We start from the raw sequence: 19,984 nt of genomic DNA on the forward strand, positions 1-19,984 counted from the left end.
TACACACTAATATTTAATGCGATCTTTATGAACTTACCTGCTTTCTATAAATAATTTTTAAGTTATAAAATACACTTATAATACAATATTATTTAATTATCAATGTTTAAATGTCACCAATATGTGCTAATATTAAAATTTCAAGTGTTATTCGGTGTTTACAAGTGTTATTTGGCTAATAACGGTGTTATTCGGTGATTCGAGGTACCGAGTTTGCACTTGTAAAATATTTTGAGGATGACCGAATCAGACGAGTCAGGGTGTTTATGTTCGTGTTTTATAATGCACTGTAATTATATATGTTTTGGTCTCCTTTACACCATAACTCATAGTGGATCATGGTTAGGCTCTTCAGAAAGGAAGCTTGTACATACATACATATGATACAGTACTCTTACCACCATAGACATAGTCCTGTTGGCAATCAGCGTTTTTATTCTAACTCAAAAATTGTTTTGTTTAATTAAAAAAAATGAATGAACCTTCAGTAACTTCAAGGGCTTTAACTTGTTCTTCCCCAGAAACTCTAAGATCATCGTCGGGAGACAACACAGAACCCAAACTTTCAACTAATGCTTCTTTCAATGACAGATTTCGGTCTGCTCCCGCCATTTTGCAGCTTTTAAGTAAAGCTAAGTTTGGCGGTAAATTGTTTTCGTATTTTTTTTTTAATCATTTTTTGAAAATACAATTTGCGTATCATCAAGATTACAAATGCATCACAACACACTGTAATATATTTTGAATTCGAATTTAATTCATGCCGAACTCTATATTTAAAAGCTATATTATTATGTATGTACTGACAGCTCTTTGATGATTGTCTCTCCTAAGAACCATTTCGGATAAAACCAAAACCAAGTTCTATATATACACAGTACAGGAAAGTAACTGAACGATTTATATATTTATGATATAATTTAACAATATCAAGCTTGACGTCATACTTAACAGGGTTTCCCAGCTTTAAATATTGATGAAAACACATCCATTTTCACTTATGTCCAACAATATATACATGTACATAAAACTGGAAGATATAACCATCCGTTATTTAATCATAGTTTAACTTAGATATAACTGTTTAATATTGAACCATGTTAATTGACTCACTGCAATAAAGAATATTCTATTTATTATCAGAATTATAGAATAACTAATCGAAGAATTCAAATAGAGAAAAATATTCAACGAGTGACCGAACAACACATTAATTCACGAATGCGCGTAGCGCATGAGTTAATTATCAGTGTTGTTCGGTCACGAGTTGAATATTTTTCGATATTTGAATTCTTTGATTAGTTATTCTTTTTATTACATTGGCAAAAGGCTTTTTTTAATGAAATTAATGTAGAAAATGTAAGGAACTATATCTTTTTTCTACGCATTCACATTTGTTTTGATCCGACGTTATCGACGTCTTGACAACGCCTATTGTTGTATGACGTCAGAGAGTGAAATAACCACGTTTATTTCACATGTGAAATTATCGGTTTTTATTTGACTGGGGAATCAATGTAATTCGTTGCTACCAATGTAATAAATATATTAAATACTATCAGATTATTCAATACAAATTATGTGGGGAAGGATTTGTACAGCCTTTCTTTGCCTTTTGTCCAACCTTAAATGAACGTTTGGTGTTTAACCCTTTGAGCGCCGAGACGTTGTTTTTTCACATTGTTACGTTGCCATACATATTTGAATGACGTTACTAAAAACGATACGTAACGTAACGTCAACACATTTACCTAGTCAAGCACATGCACGTTATCCTCGTTAATTGATTAATTTGACATATCATACATTCGGGTAAATTTCCATCATCCTCGGGATTAATCTTTAAACTTTAGTACACGTAGCGGACCTTGCGTATATTCTGTGATTTTTTAAATTTTTGGGTTGGAAATCGAAATTAATTTATTACATATCTATTTTTTTTCTAGAATACTATAAAAAAAAACACGACAATATGGAAATAAATGAAGGTTTTTATAATATGATAAATATTACAAACAATAAAGATATGTTGAAGAAAATATAGTTCAATCACTGTATTTTTATATAAAGAAGCATGCAAGATTTTATATTAATACGAGGGATTCAAAAGACAAGCAGTGTTCTCAATTCTTCATAGTTGACACGGTCTGGTTTTTTTTTCTAAAGCACCGTCGATGAAGAGTCCGACTTAACACTTAGTACTATACATCACCACAAAAATCGGGATACTAGTATATAGCATTGTAATGACTTATGATTTAACCATAAAGTCTTAACTGATTGATCAATAAATCGAATGACAACTGCGTTCAGCGGCAAATATTTCATGATATTTCACAACTCTTATCTTTTTTCTGATAATGTATAATCTGAAATAAGTTTACTTTTGCCGATTTGGTTTTGAGAAATGTCACTTGTCTGATTAAACTAGTCAGTCAGGGGTACTACTTGTACAAGTAATCTTTATTTACTTGAAGAAGTAAATAGAATATACTTATATAAGTTAATTATAATGTTTGAATAATCTTCCCTTAATTTTCTCAAAAATTCACTTGTAAATTTTTTTACAATCCCACAAAAATTCTCAAGTTTTGAGATGTAAAAACATGCCTTTAATGATTTTTCCCAGGTTAGCTTATTAGAGTTCAATGTTTCATCTCATTAATTCAACAAAGAAACTGATTGCGCAAAGATCTTAAATATTTGCGCAAGGCCTTCAAACATTGCTCCTTGGGGGCTTGTATATGAGCAGTGTTCTGAAGATAACAGACAAATGAGATTGTCATTGTCCATGAAATTACACTTAAATGATTAGTTAAGACATCTGCAAAGGACTGACAATTTAAAATTCTATTAGAGCAAAGAAGTCCTAAGAATTCTAGAAAAGAAGATAGGATGACTTTTTCACTTATATAAGTAAAAAAATCTGAATGTCTAAGGGACATAACTAAGCCAATTTTTTTTACCTATACAAGTAAACAAAATATACTAGTATAAGTTTCCTACAAATTTACTTATATAAGTATATTAATATTACTTCTTCAAGTAAATAAAAATTACTGACTGCTAGTAGTTGTGAACTTTTAGCATCAATTTTGCTTTTTTTTATATAGGCTTAACTGATCGTTTTTTTTTTTGGTACTCAAGTCAATATTTTACATGTCAAAGGCATTCGAAGTTCCATTAATTTCGCTAAATCTGTACTTTTTATGGAACATTTAATGTCTTAATTTAATGTGTATCTGTGGTCCAAACTGTCTTGACCCTTTCAGCAAGAGTTCGTTTAGGAATTTCGGTAAAATCGATATGGTCCCAAATGCTGTAACCATTTTTTTTCATTGCTTCCTACTCATGCTACTTTATGATATTGTTTCTATTTTTCAAAACAATTACATGGTTAGTTTGAAATACGAAATAAAAGAGGTAAACGTTGGTACCAATAGTTTAACCCAAACATTATAAATTACGGACGACGTACTTTCCTTTTGTCTGTGGTTAATTCTTTAAGTTTTTGAATTAGATTGTTACATGCACAAACATAATCGCAATCTGGTTTCTTCACAAAACCTTCTCCAACTTTTAACAGAGATGCGGATTCGATATAAATGAGACTTTAACTCCAGGACTCAAACAATTAACAAAGATATATAGAGGTCAACTTAAGTCTTAAAAGATAGTCGGACATTATACAATATTTCAAACATTAAAAGGATAAAGTATACATAGTCTGTGAATAAATTATCAGAGATTACTAAAATTTGGCTTCATTATTCATTTCCTAAAATACACAACTGCTTGGACAATAAAAGAAACACTCAAATATAAACGAAAACAACGACTGGGACAATAAATCAACTCTGACATGAGTGAAATCAACCGCCGTTGACTGACACAGATAAATGGTGCCGGGTTGAAATAGTTCTCATATCCCATCCATTCTATAACCATAAAGTTAGATTGTGTGAAGAATAGACGATTTTAGACGTCGACCCTTTATTTTCCAGTCGAAAAATTTGAAATAAACTCTTTACAAGAATGGACATTTTCAAATTACATGGATTAATCAACCCTTTCTTGTATGTTCTTAAAACTGTAAAAAATGCTTTGTTATATGCAATATTCAGGTTCCAACAAAAAGGAAAGCTTTTCACATAAAAATTGAAAATAAACTATTGGACTAGATGATCACGATGAGGACATGGCGCAGCGAATGGTCGCTCCCTCGAGATTTGGATTTTTTTTAAAGCCAAACGGAAACATTTCTTACAACACTGTGGTCTCGGAATGACAAGAAAGGCCTCATTATATTTTGATATACTAGTATCTCTTTTCCTTAGCTCTATTGAATATATCTTAATCTTTTTCATATATAGTCATACGAAGTAGTTAGATTAGAGTCTTGTTTAATTTTTCCTCCTTACAAAACAAAAAAAAAACAAAAACAAAAAAAAAAACGATTCAAAATGCTGACAAAAGTTTAATAGTTTTAATGGATCAGATGAACTGAAAAACTCTACATGCTGTTAAAAAATTATGTATAAAAACAAGTTCGTATATCAATGTTGTGTGTTGGATTTGAATTTTTAATATTAGTATCAGTTTAACCTTTGCATAGAATCAAGCACTGCCGTCCGTGTTTATATATTGTTTTTCTTTAGCTACTGTTAAACAATTTTGGTTGTGAAAAATAAACAATTCAGAATTTTCTTTTGCACCAGTATTATTTGGAAAGAGTCCGTTATAATATGAAAGTCAGGATATTTGGTATGGTTACAACTGAGACACCAATAGCCACTAAAGACATCAGGACAAGACTGTACACTACGGGTCGTCTTAGTTGCCTTCAACAATAGTTTGGGATATATGATTTCCCCAGTTTTTGGTTGGGTTCGTGATGTTCAGTCTTTTTAGTTGGTTTTCGTGTTTTGCAATGGCATTGTCAGTGTGATTTCGATTCATAAGTTTGACTATCCCTTTGGTATCTTTTGCCTCTCTTTTATGTATGCAAGACTGTCCATCATGTAATTCAATGTGAAACAATTTAAATGAGAAAGTTTACGACGTTTTAAGCTTTTAGCATTGAAGGATAAAAAAAACCAAACATGACAAATAAAGGGTGATAACGCCAACCACTTGGCCAAAGGATTCTTTCTGGCTTTGGCTTTGGAAAAGCTCAGTATATTTTTGTAAGCACTGATCCCCTTTTCTAAACTTGAACTGTCTGTGTCGTGTACCCGTATATCATTAGAACAAATACGGTAGCAAAAAACATTTGAAAAGATTTTGACTTGTAAAAATTGGACCAAGCACCAAAAAAAACCTAACACACTGACAAAAGACAAAAAGTAAATAAATTAATAAAAGATAGATTATTCAAAACACGATCTTATCTAAAAATAGAACATGTTTTTGAAAACAAAGTGGGACGCATGAACAATTAAGGCGGAGTATGAAAATTGTATGCCATGATCAAGTATTAGAATGATGAATAAAAAATTCAGTACATGATTGGCTCTTCGCAGAAATTATTTTAAAAGACATTGTCGAATTTATAATTAACTTTAATATTTTGGTATTTCTAAAACTAATGAAGTCAAAAAATGTCTACACCAACAGCAAATGGGTAAGTTTCTCAAGAAATATGTTGGGTAAAATAGTGCATACAAAAATAGATATTACTGATTTCGACCGACTTTATCTGCCGGCCTTATAAATTTGAACAAATAGTTTTTATTGAATATATATACAGAAACGATATCGAAAGATATGCAGTCTGTAACACTTCACATTGTGAAAATCGGTAGAAACTCATATGGTTTTACTGCAAAACGTTACCAGTAATTTCAAGTACCTGCAACTTTTATACGCATAAACGTCACATACAGCACCAGTTTTGATGACGTCATTCGGATAAACGTTACAACTTAAAAATAAAATAACAATTGTTTTTTTTTTCACAGTCAACCATTTGAACTAATTTCACTAAGTAAATTCGATAAATAAAGGCATACAAAGTTTATAATTGGAGTATAGCTTGTGTAAATATTTGCACGATACCTCTAAAAGAAATTGTTTTCAACCACGAAAATTCGATATATTTTTGGGACTTTGAAGGTTATTCTTGTATAACAGAACAAATTCAGTTATTTTTCTTCAAACCTATTATGGTTTCGGCAGTAAAATGATGATTTTTACATACGTTTTTAATGGATTGTGGGTTCTCCTAAAAAGCGACAAAAATGTCGTTTTGGCGTGCTAGCGGTAAACGACAAAAATGTCGTTTTGGCGCCGAAAGGGTTAAACATTAAACTATTTTGAATTGTACTATCTTATGTTTCTGCTTCAAGATATGGCAACGAAAACATTTTACATGTATAAATATCAACCAAATAAATATGTTGTCTGCTCTATGGTCGGGATGTTGTCTCTTTGACGCATTCCCCATTTCCATTCTCAATTTTAAATAACTGAAAATTCCATATTCATCCAAACGTTTTCCTTGTATGGATTTTTTGCGTGTAAGAGAGCTGCATGCCTACTAATAAAATAAGTTTTTATTATTACATTTTTCTATTTCTTTAAATTTAAGTTTAGGTTATCATATTTGCCCCTTCTATGGTTTTACTAAGTATTCTTATATTTTCTGTTCGTGCCCTGTGTTTGTTATACATTTTTTATGTTTTACTCTTAACGTCGGGCAGTTGGTCCGATGACACAGTTATCGTCCTTTGATTTTCGTTGTATAGTCCCTATTGTGGACAGTATATTACTTTTTTTTTCATATACCTTCAAAATTTATTTCTTTATATTTTATGCAGGAAATATAAAGTAGGCGATTGAAATTATGATTTTTAATAACTTTGGATGATCATTTTTAGGTAAAGTAGTGATTTAATGGTTTAGTTTAATAAGGTCAAACATTTAGTACATGTATGTCTAAAACTGTCATACTGAATTATAGATCTTCTTACTTATTGTACAGAGTTTCAGTCAGGGCTAGTAAAAATATTTTGTAGATAGAGCAGGAGCGATTTTTTTAATTTGAATTTATTGTCCTAAAGAAATGCACAACGAAATAATTACATTACATGTATGTTTCATTATAACACGTTATTTTGATTGGCTAACAGCAATCTCGCGTCATTCTAAAAGTAACCTTCATTTCAAAATGTAACATTCATGATGACACGAGCTTCCACAATAAAGTGCACAGGTAAATAAAAAAAAACTTGTTAGAAATCGTGTTTTCATGATCCTAGCAAAAAAATGTAATTAAAAGTATTGAATGCCTATTTTAGTAATTTTATAGGGTTGTAAAAGCGTCAGTTGACCGTGCGCACATTTTTAGAATGAAACGCTTTAAAGCATAAAGCATACAAGATTTATTTAAAGTCGGTTATACATATAACAATACAACATAAGCTCTGTAGAGCTTTTATCCGACATACATATATGACAAGCACAATACATAAAACACATAAAACAGTAAGCACATTATGCAAAGAATAAATAATGTTTTCAAGCACAGCAATTTGTAAGCAAATTTAAAGCATATAAAGCAAACATAAAATGCAGATAAACTAACATTCATGCAATAGCTATTAATTAAAGCACTAAAAGTAATTCAAGCATTTAAAACACAAATAAAAAGTTATGCATCAAAATATAAAAGCCAGAGTATACAAGACAAATTAATAAATGATCTACAACTCATTGAGATCTGCAGGAGGAACACTGACACGAACTGCAACCAAACTTTTAAACTGACCCAAAGGCATTTCTTCCCTCATCTTATTCGGCAGTTCGTTCCAGAGTTTGGCTCCTGCATATCTGAATGAGTGTAGCCCATTGGTAGTTGTCCTTACCCTGGGAACATCTTCTATGTTGTTATTTCTAAAAGAGTAATTACATTTTTTAATTTCAATAAGTTCATGTAGATATAATGGACACTGTTTATTAATAATTTTATACACCTCTATTGCTATCATTCTAATTCTACTACAATAGTCTTCATATATAAATCTTAGGGCACGCTCCTGTTTTTTTCTCTATTTTTCTGGTATTACAATCACCACAGAAGTGCCATATTACAGGACAATAATTAAAATTTGACATGATAAATGAATAATGTATAGTAAGTCTACCTAATTTTGTTAAATGTTTACCAATACGTTTAAGTACATGTAACTGTCTTGATGCCTTTTTACATGTTAGAATTATGGGCATCAAACTTAGGCTGATAGTCAATTGTTACACCAAGTAATTTCACTTCTTTTTCACAGTGTATGATATTACCATCTAGATTAAAAGACATATTTTTTATTTTCAGTTTTCTTTCCAATGGCTATTGCCTGAAACTTGTCAGGGTTGGCCTTCATATGATTTAAACTAAACCAATTAATTAGCTCTAAGCTTTCTTTTTCTAAAATATTTACAACAGTGTCTATATCAGAATGTGAATATGAAAAAGTATTGTCATCTGCATAATTATACAATGAACTGCTTGATACAAAATGAAAAATATCATTCAAGAAAATATTAAAAAGTACAGGTCCTAATATAGAGCCTTGCGGCACACATTTAGATATATATCTTTCCAGGTACTTATATCTATACCAACTTTTACACATTGTTTTCTTTTACTTAAATAGCTGTCTATCAAGCTTAAAGCTGATTCAGATAATCCATATGCCTTTAGTTTTAAAATTAATAAATTATGAGGAAGGCAGTCGAAGGCTTTCGAGAGGACCATCAACACAGCAGCAATATATTGATTATCATCAATAGCCTTCTTCCAATCCTCAATGATTTACAAAGGTGCTGTCTGGCAGCCGTATCCTGCTTTAAAGGCAAACAAATATGGGTGAAAAATATTTTGAAAAAAAATCAACTAGCTGTCGGAAGATGGCTCTCTCGAAAAACTTTGATACAACAGGTAAAATACTGACTGGCCTATAGTTACCAACTTCGAGTTGACTATTCTTCTTGTGAAGAAGCACCACTTGAGCCTCTTTTAGTTTGTCCGGAAATACAGAGTGCTCAATAGATTTGTTTATTAATTTTGATATTGGTGTCACAACTGCTGGTTTTGCCAATTTCAGTATTTTAACGGATAATCCGTCTTTTCCTGTAGCCTTATTTACACCAAGTTTGTTTATTTGTTTATCAACAAATTTCTCTTCTATACATTTAAAAATTAAATAACCTTCAGTTCTACAATTATTATATATAGCTATTATACTAGGGTGGTTCTGATCTACAGTACATTCTGATCCAATATCTTTTGCTACATTAACAAAACAATCATTAAACATATTAGCAACCTTTGACTGCTCATTTATAATGTTATCATTGTCACATAAAATAATGTTGTTCACAAAATAACTACCTTTGTTTGTTAAGAAAGCTTCCGCGCTTCATACAAAATGTACTTCGGTCAACGCTTTTACACCCGAGCCAGTTTACTACAGTTTTTATTAGAATTCTTCGACTGCACTACTTAATTATATCTACTCATCCCGTAAATTTTATACAAAGCTTTGACATTCGGCCTCTTTTAATTATCTACTTCTAAACAATGTAATATCATGATTTTAAGAAACGGTAAACATGGTAAAATAAAAATAAAAAAAAAAAAAATCTCCACACTTCGAATATCCACGTGCTTAAAAAACCACGTGCTTAGAAAACCGCGTTCCTAGTATAATTTCAACTGCCGCTAATCGAAATTCACCTTCAAAGTTTAGTACATTTCACAATTGTGTTAAAGGAGGCAATGCAGCTAGATTGTTCAACAAAAACGCACGTGGACATCCACAAATATTCATGTGCAATGCCAAAAAATTGCAAACCTGCTCCAGATTATCTTCAGATAATACCGCTTGGTCATCAGTGAACGGAAGAACTTTCTCTCTCTCATTTTCATATGACATTACTTGAAAAACCCAAAGCCTCACATATCTTGTAACATGAACAAAACCGAAATGTAGTATTCAATATGTAAGGCAAACTGGACGTGAATTTTTCAAACGAACAGAAGAACATCTTTACCCTTCCGCAGACCTGAGAAATTCAAAAGTTTAATTTACCAACATTTAGAAAAACACAAACACAATATTAAATTTATAAAATGGTGCTTTTGATTCGGTTGACCGTTTTGACTTTTCCACTCTTTATACTACACTTCAACACAATCTAATCAAACAAAAATGTTCGTGTTTAATTAAATGGTCGTTTGATAAATCTGATTGCAAATTTATTTGCTACAACTCATATAAAGCCTCTTTATATGCTAGATATACTTACTGGAGGTGTGGTAAGATGATTAAAGCTGTAAATGTTCTCCTTGACAACATTTATGTACGTTTTGGCAATAAAGTTTATCGAAAGGTTGTAGGTATTCCTATGGGCACCAACTGTGCACCTTTAATAGCAGACTTGTTCCTATACTGTTATGGTAGCAATACACAGTTAGAAGTTTAGTTTCGCATTATGGCCATGGTGAATTTTTTAAATATGAAAGTTTTTGTGCAATAAAATTGATTTTTAGATAGTTGAAGAATAATATAGCCTTCGAAGTGGGTTTATATGAACATTTAGATTGTTTTTAGCATGTTTTATAGGCCATTTTTTTCTGTTTGACAGTCCGTATTTTCCTATCCGTACCTCCCATAGGTCCAGAAATTATTGTAGTGTTTATCAACAAAGATTTGACGCTCGATCTTTTCAATTCAATTTTATGGAAAAACGAGCAGAAAGGCATATGAATTTTTTTGGACCTCTTGATAGATATATGTCTATGGTTTCAGGAAAGGTATCACTCTAATTGATTGAAATTTTTCTTTGGACCAAATTTTGGAGACTTTTGTGACATTTTCACCCCCCTTTTTGCAATATTTTGTATCAAATAAATGCAGATTGTTGCCATGGTTACACCAAAAAGAGATTATATTTCACCTTTTTAACTACTGAAAATGAAATCAGAAATATACACATGCATAACACAAATAGTAAGCCTTATTTATTAGATAGGAATTAGGAAAAGAGGGTGGTTAAAAATTATGAGTGCCAATTTTAAGATTTTTTCCTAACTGTGTATTGCTACCTATGAATCACAGTCTATGGCCAAACTCGGTAAAGAACCGTCTAAATTCCATTTAATTGATAAATTCAACAATACTTACCGTTATCTTAATGATATTTTTTCGTTTATTAATTTAGAATTCTCTAAATATACTGCTGAAATTTACCCAAAGGCACTTATTTTAAATAAATCAAATATTAACAGCAATAACTGCCCTTTCCTAGATTTAGATATGTCAGTGTTACACCATAAACTCTACACACAAAAATTACGACAAAAGGGATGATTTTTCTTTCCCTATTGTTTATTTTCCTTTTTTGGACGGTAATGTTCCTTTGGCACCATCTTACGATGTTTATATATCCCAAATCGTTCGCTATGTCCGTGTATGTAGTGACGTTTTGGATTTCAATGAGCGTATAATCTATGTATTACTAGTAAATTATCAAGTCAGGGATTTCATACAAAGATTTGGTTTGCAAGTTTGGCTGTACCTGTAGAATTCTTATTTCAAACGGAATAGCACATCCTAAATTTTATGGTGATGTTGTTAACCGAGCCCGGAAATTTAGATACGATCCGCGACTCTTTTCAGTAAAAATTTGACGACTAAAATTGATCGTAAGTTATACTGAAATGTGTGTGACTTACGAGTATTTTTACTCTTAAGATTTTTTGTGAAAAGAGCCGCTGGTAAACTTATTAATCCTTTAAAAAAACGTATTCTAAAAGGTTACCAATTCAACACTGTAATTAAATCTTTGAATATTGTTTTTTATTGGTATAAATATTGATTTTGCTATCAGTAAATTAAGACCATATCAAATATTGTTGTTATACACATATGTACTTTTACGCTACTACAATCTGTCGATACCCACGTTTTGGCATTGCACCAGGTCATGCTTTTCTCCGACTGTTAATGACGTCTTTACACTAAATCGATTCGATTGTTATTGGCTTTGAACTAGCTGTCAGTAACTAAGAGTACTCTCAGATCTGTACTTAGTATCGTTTTTGTTGTAAGGGATGACAGATGGATGAATACCCTGCCACGTCCGGTCTGTGTTTTTGTGTGATGTTTTTCTCTTTGTATCGTTCTGATGAGTTAAGCCTTTTTCAAATGATTTTTATAGTTTGTTCTTATGTTGTGCTGTTACATCCCTGTCCCAGGTTAGGGCGAGGGTTAAGCGCTCACAAACATGTTTAACCCCGCCACATTCTTTATGTGCCTGTCCAAAGTCAGAAGCCTGTTGTTCAGTGGTTGTCGTTGGTTCATGTCTGTCATATTTGATTTTTGTAAATTGTTTTTTTTTTCATAAATTAGGCCGTTAGTTTTCTCAATTGAATTGTTTCATATGTTTTGTGTCGGGGCCTTTTATAGCCGACTAGACGGTGTGGGTTTTGCTCATTGTTGAAGGCCGTACGGTTGCCTATAATTGCTTACATCCACTTCATTTCAACTTTGGTGGATCTATGTCTCATTGGTAATCATACCACATCTCCTTATTTTTATATTGATCTCTGGGTAAACTGGGACCTGAATATAGTAAAGTATGTCCCAGCTGGGGCCAACAGATGAATTCATGTATTAATCCTAGGAGTATACTGACCAAAATTGTCAGACGAAAATAAATTAGATACGATCCATGTTAACTCATTGATTCTTTGGAAAAAAAAACTATTCTTAAAGGTAATCATTTTAATATTGTTTTATTTTATCGCAGCTAAGTAAAAATTGATTATGTTGTTTTTTTATAACTTAAAACATTACTAAATACGTATTGCCATACAGTCATGAAAACTTATGATCTAACACAATTATATTGATAACGAGTCAGTTATTTCTGTACATTTTCTTAAGAATATTTATCAATTTCAATGCATATTCCTGGCAAATTTATAAGATATTTCAGTAAATATTACACATATTTTGAGAAATTTTATACAAAAAAATACGACAGAAAAGATGATTTTTCGTCCCCTATGGTTAAATTTCACTTTTTGGACATTTATGTTCCTGTGATCCCTTCTTACGTTGTTGATATTTCCACATTCGTTCGTTTTGCCTGTTTCTGTTGTAACATTTTAAATCTGTACAATTACTTAAAACTTTTACTGAATTGTTTCATGGATACAAAGATTTAGCTTGGAAGTTTGGTTGAACCTGTAGAATTATTAAAAACGGGATATCACATCTCAATTTTCTCGGAGATGCCGTTTGTAAAGCCCGCGAATTTAGATACGATCCATGTAAACTCATTAATTCTTAGAAAAAAACCTATTTCTAAAGGTAACCATTTTAACATCGAAGTAAAATATTTTAATATTGTTTTATTCTATCGCAGCTAAGTAAACAATGATTATGTTGGTTTTTTATAACTTAAAACATTACTAAATACGTCATGAAAACTTTTGATCTATCATTTTTTCAATACTATTTACTAATACGTTGGCACTGCACAAGGTTATGCTTTTCTTAAATTGTTTAAATTTACATTGAAACCGTTGGATATGTACTGACTGATACTATAGTCTTGGAGAAGATGATTGATCAAATAGTTGTTATCGACGTTGAACTAGCTTTCAGGAACCGCGAGTACTCTTTGTGTGTGTCTTGTGTCTTAAGTTTATCCCCATACATGTTCAGAGATATAAATTTATGATAATCAATCTTAAGTCCTCTTAAGGATGATAAAAATGAAAATTATACAAGAAAAGGATGTTTGTAGTTTAAAACATTGTTTTATTCTTGCAAATTAAAACTACAGGTAACCCAAATGTTACTTCCAATTTCTTTTTGACATGGCCACCCCCGTTTCTATTGAAGTTATCATGACCACATTTGGACCATCGATAGACCTCATCAAGTATTACCAGATGACGCTGTGTAGGATTTCAACATCCCCTTTAGAAGTTATCTCCCTTTTATTGTTTTTTTTTCCGACATGCCCCCCTCGTTGTTTTTGAAGATATCAAGACCTTATTTGGACAATATGTAGATCTCATCATGAAGTGTAACCAGATGACACTGTGTAGGATTTTATCATCCCCTTTTAGAGTTATATCCCCTTGAAACAATTTCTATTTTATAGCTAGATAGTTTTGCTTTTATTTGCATATATTATCTTAAAAACTGCTACAGATATAATCGGTCTTAAATTGGCAACATGTACAGGAACAGATGGCAATGCTAATAAACATAAACAATTATTTATATAAAATTATCTAGCTATAAAACCAGGTTTAATCCACCATTTTCTACATAAGGAAATGCCTGTTCCAAGTCAGGAATATGACAGTTGTTTTCCTTTCGTTTGATGTGTTTGACCTTTTGATTTTACCACTTTTGGGACTTTCCGTTTTGAATTTTCATTGGAGTTAGGTATTTTTGTTATTTTACTTTTTGTTATCAACCCTTATAAGAGTAATTTCCCTTGAAGTATTATACACAATTTTTGAAAAATTATATTTCGAGAAGCGGTAGTTGTTGAGACATGGGACCCTCACCAATAATATTTAGTTCATGCGACCTTTCATTTGCACCCAAGGTCAAGGTCATAGAGTGCAAACCGTTTTTACGCTTGAATTTCAAGCTGGAATGTTAAGAAAACGATAAGAGATAGCTGCATACACACAGTGTATAAAATGTTCTTCTCGAAGAACTGTACATATTATACATTAGAAAACATCCGTTCAAAAGTTACGACGAGATAATTCTTTAAATTAAGTTTTTCGTGTATATCTTTGAAATGGTAACAGATATCAACCTATCATAAACTGCAAAAATGATCAGTATTTTGTAAGACCTTCTATTTGAAGTCAATGTCAAGGTCATGAGGAAATTTCACTTTGACCTGCAAAGGGTACTATGACCTTGACCTTGTGACCAATTGAAAGGTCAAATGGTCCTTACCCGAATGATGGTAGTTCCATGTATCTACGACTTCCGGTTCTCAAGTTCGGTATTGCATCATTTAATTATTCATTGTGTCCTAAATGAGCGATGGAATTGCCCCAATGTTTTTCAGAGTGTTATACTTCATCTGCAGATCATCTTACACTTAGCAGATTTGAGACATCTCTGGTCATTTAAGAGATATTGCAGTTTGAACTTTTGTGAGGGGGGGGGGCAAATATTTCTGAATCAACAACAGCTAGCCACCTGAAATTTTCAGAAATTGAGTTTGACATGGTTATATGTTTGACTAAATACCAAAAGCATTTGATAAACAAAAACAAAGAAACATAAGCAGTTTGAAATTTTCATGTTTTTCATAGACTTTGTAATATGAGCTTATAATTATTAATTTCAGTTATTTTTTTTTTGTTTTTTGTAAATGCTCTTTAACTTCGCATTAGGTTTTGCCTCCCTGCTGTTCTGGTTCGAGCGTCACTGACGAGTCTCATGTATATAAAACGCTTGTCTGGCATACAAAATTAGAAGCCTGGTATCTTTGACGAGTTTCTATTTACCATCTATAATATTTTACTTTATACTTGTTGATTTCCTTTCTCGATAACTTTTATCAAACCAGAAATATAATCATTTTATGAATATTGGTCTTTAATCTTAATACTTTATTTATTAACATGCAGATTCTGTCAATGTACTGGGGGTTAAGTAACCAACAATCAATCAATCAGCCAATGTACTAGGGGTTAAGCAATCAACAATCAATCAATCAGCCAATGTACTGGGGGTTCAGCAACCAACAATCAATCAATCAGCCAATTTCCTGGCGGTTAAGCAACCAACAATCAATCAATCAGTCAATGTACTTGTTCTTAAAGATTCTAAAGATATGCTCCATATCTTACAATTATATCGAAACTTGAGCTTACCCTTCTGGAGCACCTGAGCTCACCCCCAGTTTTTTTGGTGAGGTTCGTGTTGCTCAGTCTTTAGTCTTATATGTTGTGTTTTGTGAACTGTTGTTTGTCTGTTTGTCTTTTTCTTTTTTAATAATGGCGTTGTCAGTTTATTTTTGACTTATGAGTTTGAATGTTCCTTTGGTATCTTTCGCCTCTCTTTTGTGATTTTTCTTAACTCTACACTACTATTTTCCAGGATTAATTGAAAAGTCGACTAATCTTCTCTTTAAACAGTGTTGTTTCTACAAAAATGTGGATCGTAGATACCAATTTCTTGTCTCAGGTCATGGCAAATCTTACGTTATGAAAAACCATTATGATCTCAACAACAAATACACCATAGACGATATCATCAACATTGTAAACTTTCCTATCGACAACATATTTGTTGAGTTAGGTAGATTCATCAGTCGGTATGCCAAATTCAGAACCTATACTTGTTTTGTACACATATGAAGCGGGAATTCAAGCGAAACCTTCTCTTTTGGTTTGTCTAATTTATCTATAAATGTGTCATAACCAGTTTTCTCTTTTATCACGTCATTGTGTATATGTAACCTGTATGGATCACTTCTGTCGCCATGCGTCATTGTCCGTGTCGCCATTGTCGTCTGCATTGCACTTTGTTAATCCTCAACTCCTTGAATATTTTTTTACAATTCAAACAGTTTTGCACCGATTCTTTTACAGGAAGTGAAATTGTACACCTGGTTATTTTAATCTGAGTTGTTTTAGGGGTTCAACACTACAAAAAAATAGTCTTCTGCATATTATTTGGAGACGGTAAGTGACACACGTCTTTTTAGGACGACTCATACTTTTTTTCTAGTAAAGCCAAAAGTAAAATGAGAGTCGTAATGAGGTACTTTCATGACGAATAACGTTAAAAAATCTTTCCAAAAAACGTTAACGGTATTTTCTTCTCTGTTTTTGACTTTAACGATACCATTTGGGGCATGACGATAAAGAACAACTTTGTGAAATTATTTGGATGTAGCCATTTGGAAAAGAAATTTAAGGCATAAACAAGAAAATCGCATTGAAAAATATTCCTCTTTTGTTATACAAAAATAGAAACTGCAGTGATATTTGTTCATCAGCTGGGTCATCTTATTAAAACGAAAAAAGTATTAGGTGATTATCCAATTTTTTGTTGCTGAGATTTTAACTTGTAAGGTCGAGCCATATTACTGTAAATTTCTGCACAAATAACGCGATTTTATCACATGAAGGTAAATTATAATATGATTTTGCTGTAAACGACACTGGCGACATAGGAGAATGAAAAGATTAGATAAGAACAATTACAACATTTGTTTCTAAAATTGCACAATAACTATATTAAGTAAATTCTTTCAATTATGTTAAAATTATTTAACTTTATCTGTCTTGACAAAGTAAAATGGAAAATACTACGGCAATGTTTTCTTGTAATTTTCACATAATATGCTAATCAACACATAATTTTTGTTATACATAAGGTAAATAGTGCATTGGCATTTTTTAAAACAATATCTTACAATCTACTCCGAATGAAACATAAATTGGAGATAAAATTATCATAATAAATGCTGTGTAATGTGTTACTTTAAAAGAAATTCGGATCCATTTGAAATCCGTGTGCATTAAAATATCCATACAAGCAAAAAGGATTTAAAGACCAAACAGCCTATTCAGTTCTACCAGTGATTTTTCCTTAAAATTTTGTGTGAAGGTATTTCATGATTTGAGGAACAAAATATGAGAAAAAAAATTGGGGGTCACCGACTTAGTTTTGTCACTATAGCAACCTCAGTTTCGTGTTTACCCGAATATTAACATGATATTTGCTTGTTATTTAAACTCTCAAAAAATCCCATTATATCAAACCTACAAGCATAATTCTTGTTTCATGTTAAACAGTAGATTTATGTCTATCAAATACAGGTTCAAGAGTTTAAGACTCTTATTGTTTTGATCTTAAAAAATATGATTTATTTCATTCCCGCCAAAAATAAAACGCAAGAATGAAAAACGTTTCAAGTATTAAAAAATATCTACCAGTGATTTTTTCATAAAAATTTCAAGAAAGAAAGTGCCATGTGTACTCTTCAAAATAAAGCAAAAAAATGTATATGTCACCGACCTTTCAAAAAAGTTATGATTAATTTTCATGTTTTTTTCTCGTTCGTTTTGAAGAAAAGAGTTGTCTTTCTTCAGAACATCGAATCTGACGTCATAGTACAAGTTTTCCTTGCTGGCGCACTGTTTGAAAAAAATTGCAAATTGGACTTTTGAAACCCACATTTAAATTTTCAAGAATCAAGAATAACAACTTTATTCACCTACTTTATTATCCGGTAATACAAGAGATCACATGTCTGTATCAGTATCAGATCTCATGATGTTGTTGCCGCACAAAATTAACCTTCAGAAACACCATCCGTCGGAATAAAAAAAAATGTTCGAAATAACCTTTTAAGACGCTTTAGAAAGGAAAGTATGTTGTTGTCCTCTCTCTCTCTCTCATTAGCAAAATCATTGAAAATAAAAAGAGAAATGAAAGATGACACTGGCTAACTTACAGACTATTTGACTATATTAGACTAGATGTGTGGGTTTTTTTGTCGCGTCAATTTCAGAACTTCGCTCTAGCTCACTCTTTCGCTACTGTTGACAGACGGACAGACATTAGCACGGACGGACTTCTTTATACCATTATGTGTCCCGACTAAGACGAGCGTATGCAAATTATTCCATCTAGTTTGTGGATTCATTATTACTGAATATTTAAAATATAAGAAAATTAAAATTATAGGTATAAAATTTTTAATATATAAATTAAAGTTTTTGATTCTAAAACGTTTTACATCCATTTAACCTATCATAAAATACGATCCCCGTTATTACTACCTCACGTGTTTTGAATAAACGAGACAGTAGATATAAAATACAAATAAGTTTTTATTTCAACAATTGATTTAGAATCTAAGAAATAATTTTCCGTTGAAAACTATAAAGTATTTCTCAAAACAGGATGAAATATTATGAATCTAAATAGCTCATTTTGGAAATTAAAACAAAGACAAGGTTGTATGTATAGATTGCCGGCATTGAAAATCGAAATTTGTTTTCAATCTTTCCGGTCATTGTAGCTTTTTGAAATTGAGAAATTTTATGTTGGATCTTATTCTTGAAGCAATTGTTTTTGTCATAAGTTAAATTTACAACAAGTTTAGTTTTAAAAACCGTAAATTTTTATTTTAATTCACATTCACTGAGTATATTAATTTCTTATATTTTTTGCCGTAAGCCTCTGTGAGATCAGGCGAAATCTTTATCATTTCTCCTTGCGACAATTTGAAATGAATCGAATGACAAAAGACAATGAACCTTTATCATTTTATTTTTACTATAAGATTTTGTCAATTAAGCAGTAAAGATAAAATTTAACTTCATTGCAAGATCACCATTATTTTACGAGAATCTTAAAGAAATAAGTTAATCTCAACATGCATACGTTGCCAGTATATCGAAACTTCTTGAAAGTATTGTTTATCGGCCTAACCTTCTGAAAACTCAGTTTTGAAAATCACATATTAAGTTAAAATTCTAAGCGTAAGTCATATAAATCTACCAGTGTAAAGTTACACGGGCGTACGAGATTTGCGCCGATTTAAAAAAAATTTCAATCTTTAATTTGCGCCGATTTGATTCTTTCATTAGCGCCTATTTTATTTTTTTATCACTAGCCCCGATACTTTATTTGCTATACGAGTAAACACATGTACATGTAGTAAACCTAGAATGTATATTGCATGGTAATATATGGATATAAATAGTGTTCCCTTATGTTTAAGAAAATTTTGGTCATATTGTTCGAGAACTTCGTTTTGACACAAGAAAGAAAAGATGGACTTCGTTATTGGCAAGTACAACAAGTATAGAAAAGATAAAATGACAAGAAAAAAATATATCAGATGTGTGGCATATAAATTCTCGACAAGATAATAATTCATTGTACTAGTATTACATTTTTATGGATTT

The 19,984-nt window shown here is 31.5% G+C and overlaps 1 protein-coding gene across 1 annotated transcript in view; it reads right to left on the minus strand.

Annotated features, from left to right (window-relative positions):
- Positions 1-621, minus strand: part of LOC127707511 (importin-9-like) — a 48,457-nt gene extending 47,836 nt beyond the window's left edge. The window contains exon 1 of the mRNA XM_052212091.1: positions 483-621. Coding sequence (XP_052068051.1) covers positions 483-612 — 130 coding nt within the window. The 5' untranslated portion in view covers positions 613-621. The remainder of the gene's footprint in view (positions 1-482) is intronic.
- Positions 622-19,984: the final 19,363 nt, after the last annotated feature.

The sequence above is a fragment of the Mytilus californianus genome, unplaced genomic scaffold (genome assembly GCF_021869535.1).
Source record: "Mytilus californianus isolate M0D057914Y unplaced genomic scaffold, xbMytCali1.0.p SCAF_1, whole genome shotgun sequence".
Lineage (NCBI taxonomy): Eukaryota > Metazoa > Mollusca > Bivalvia > Mytilida > Mytilidae > Mytilus > Mytilus californianus.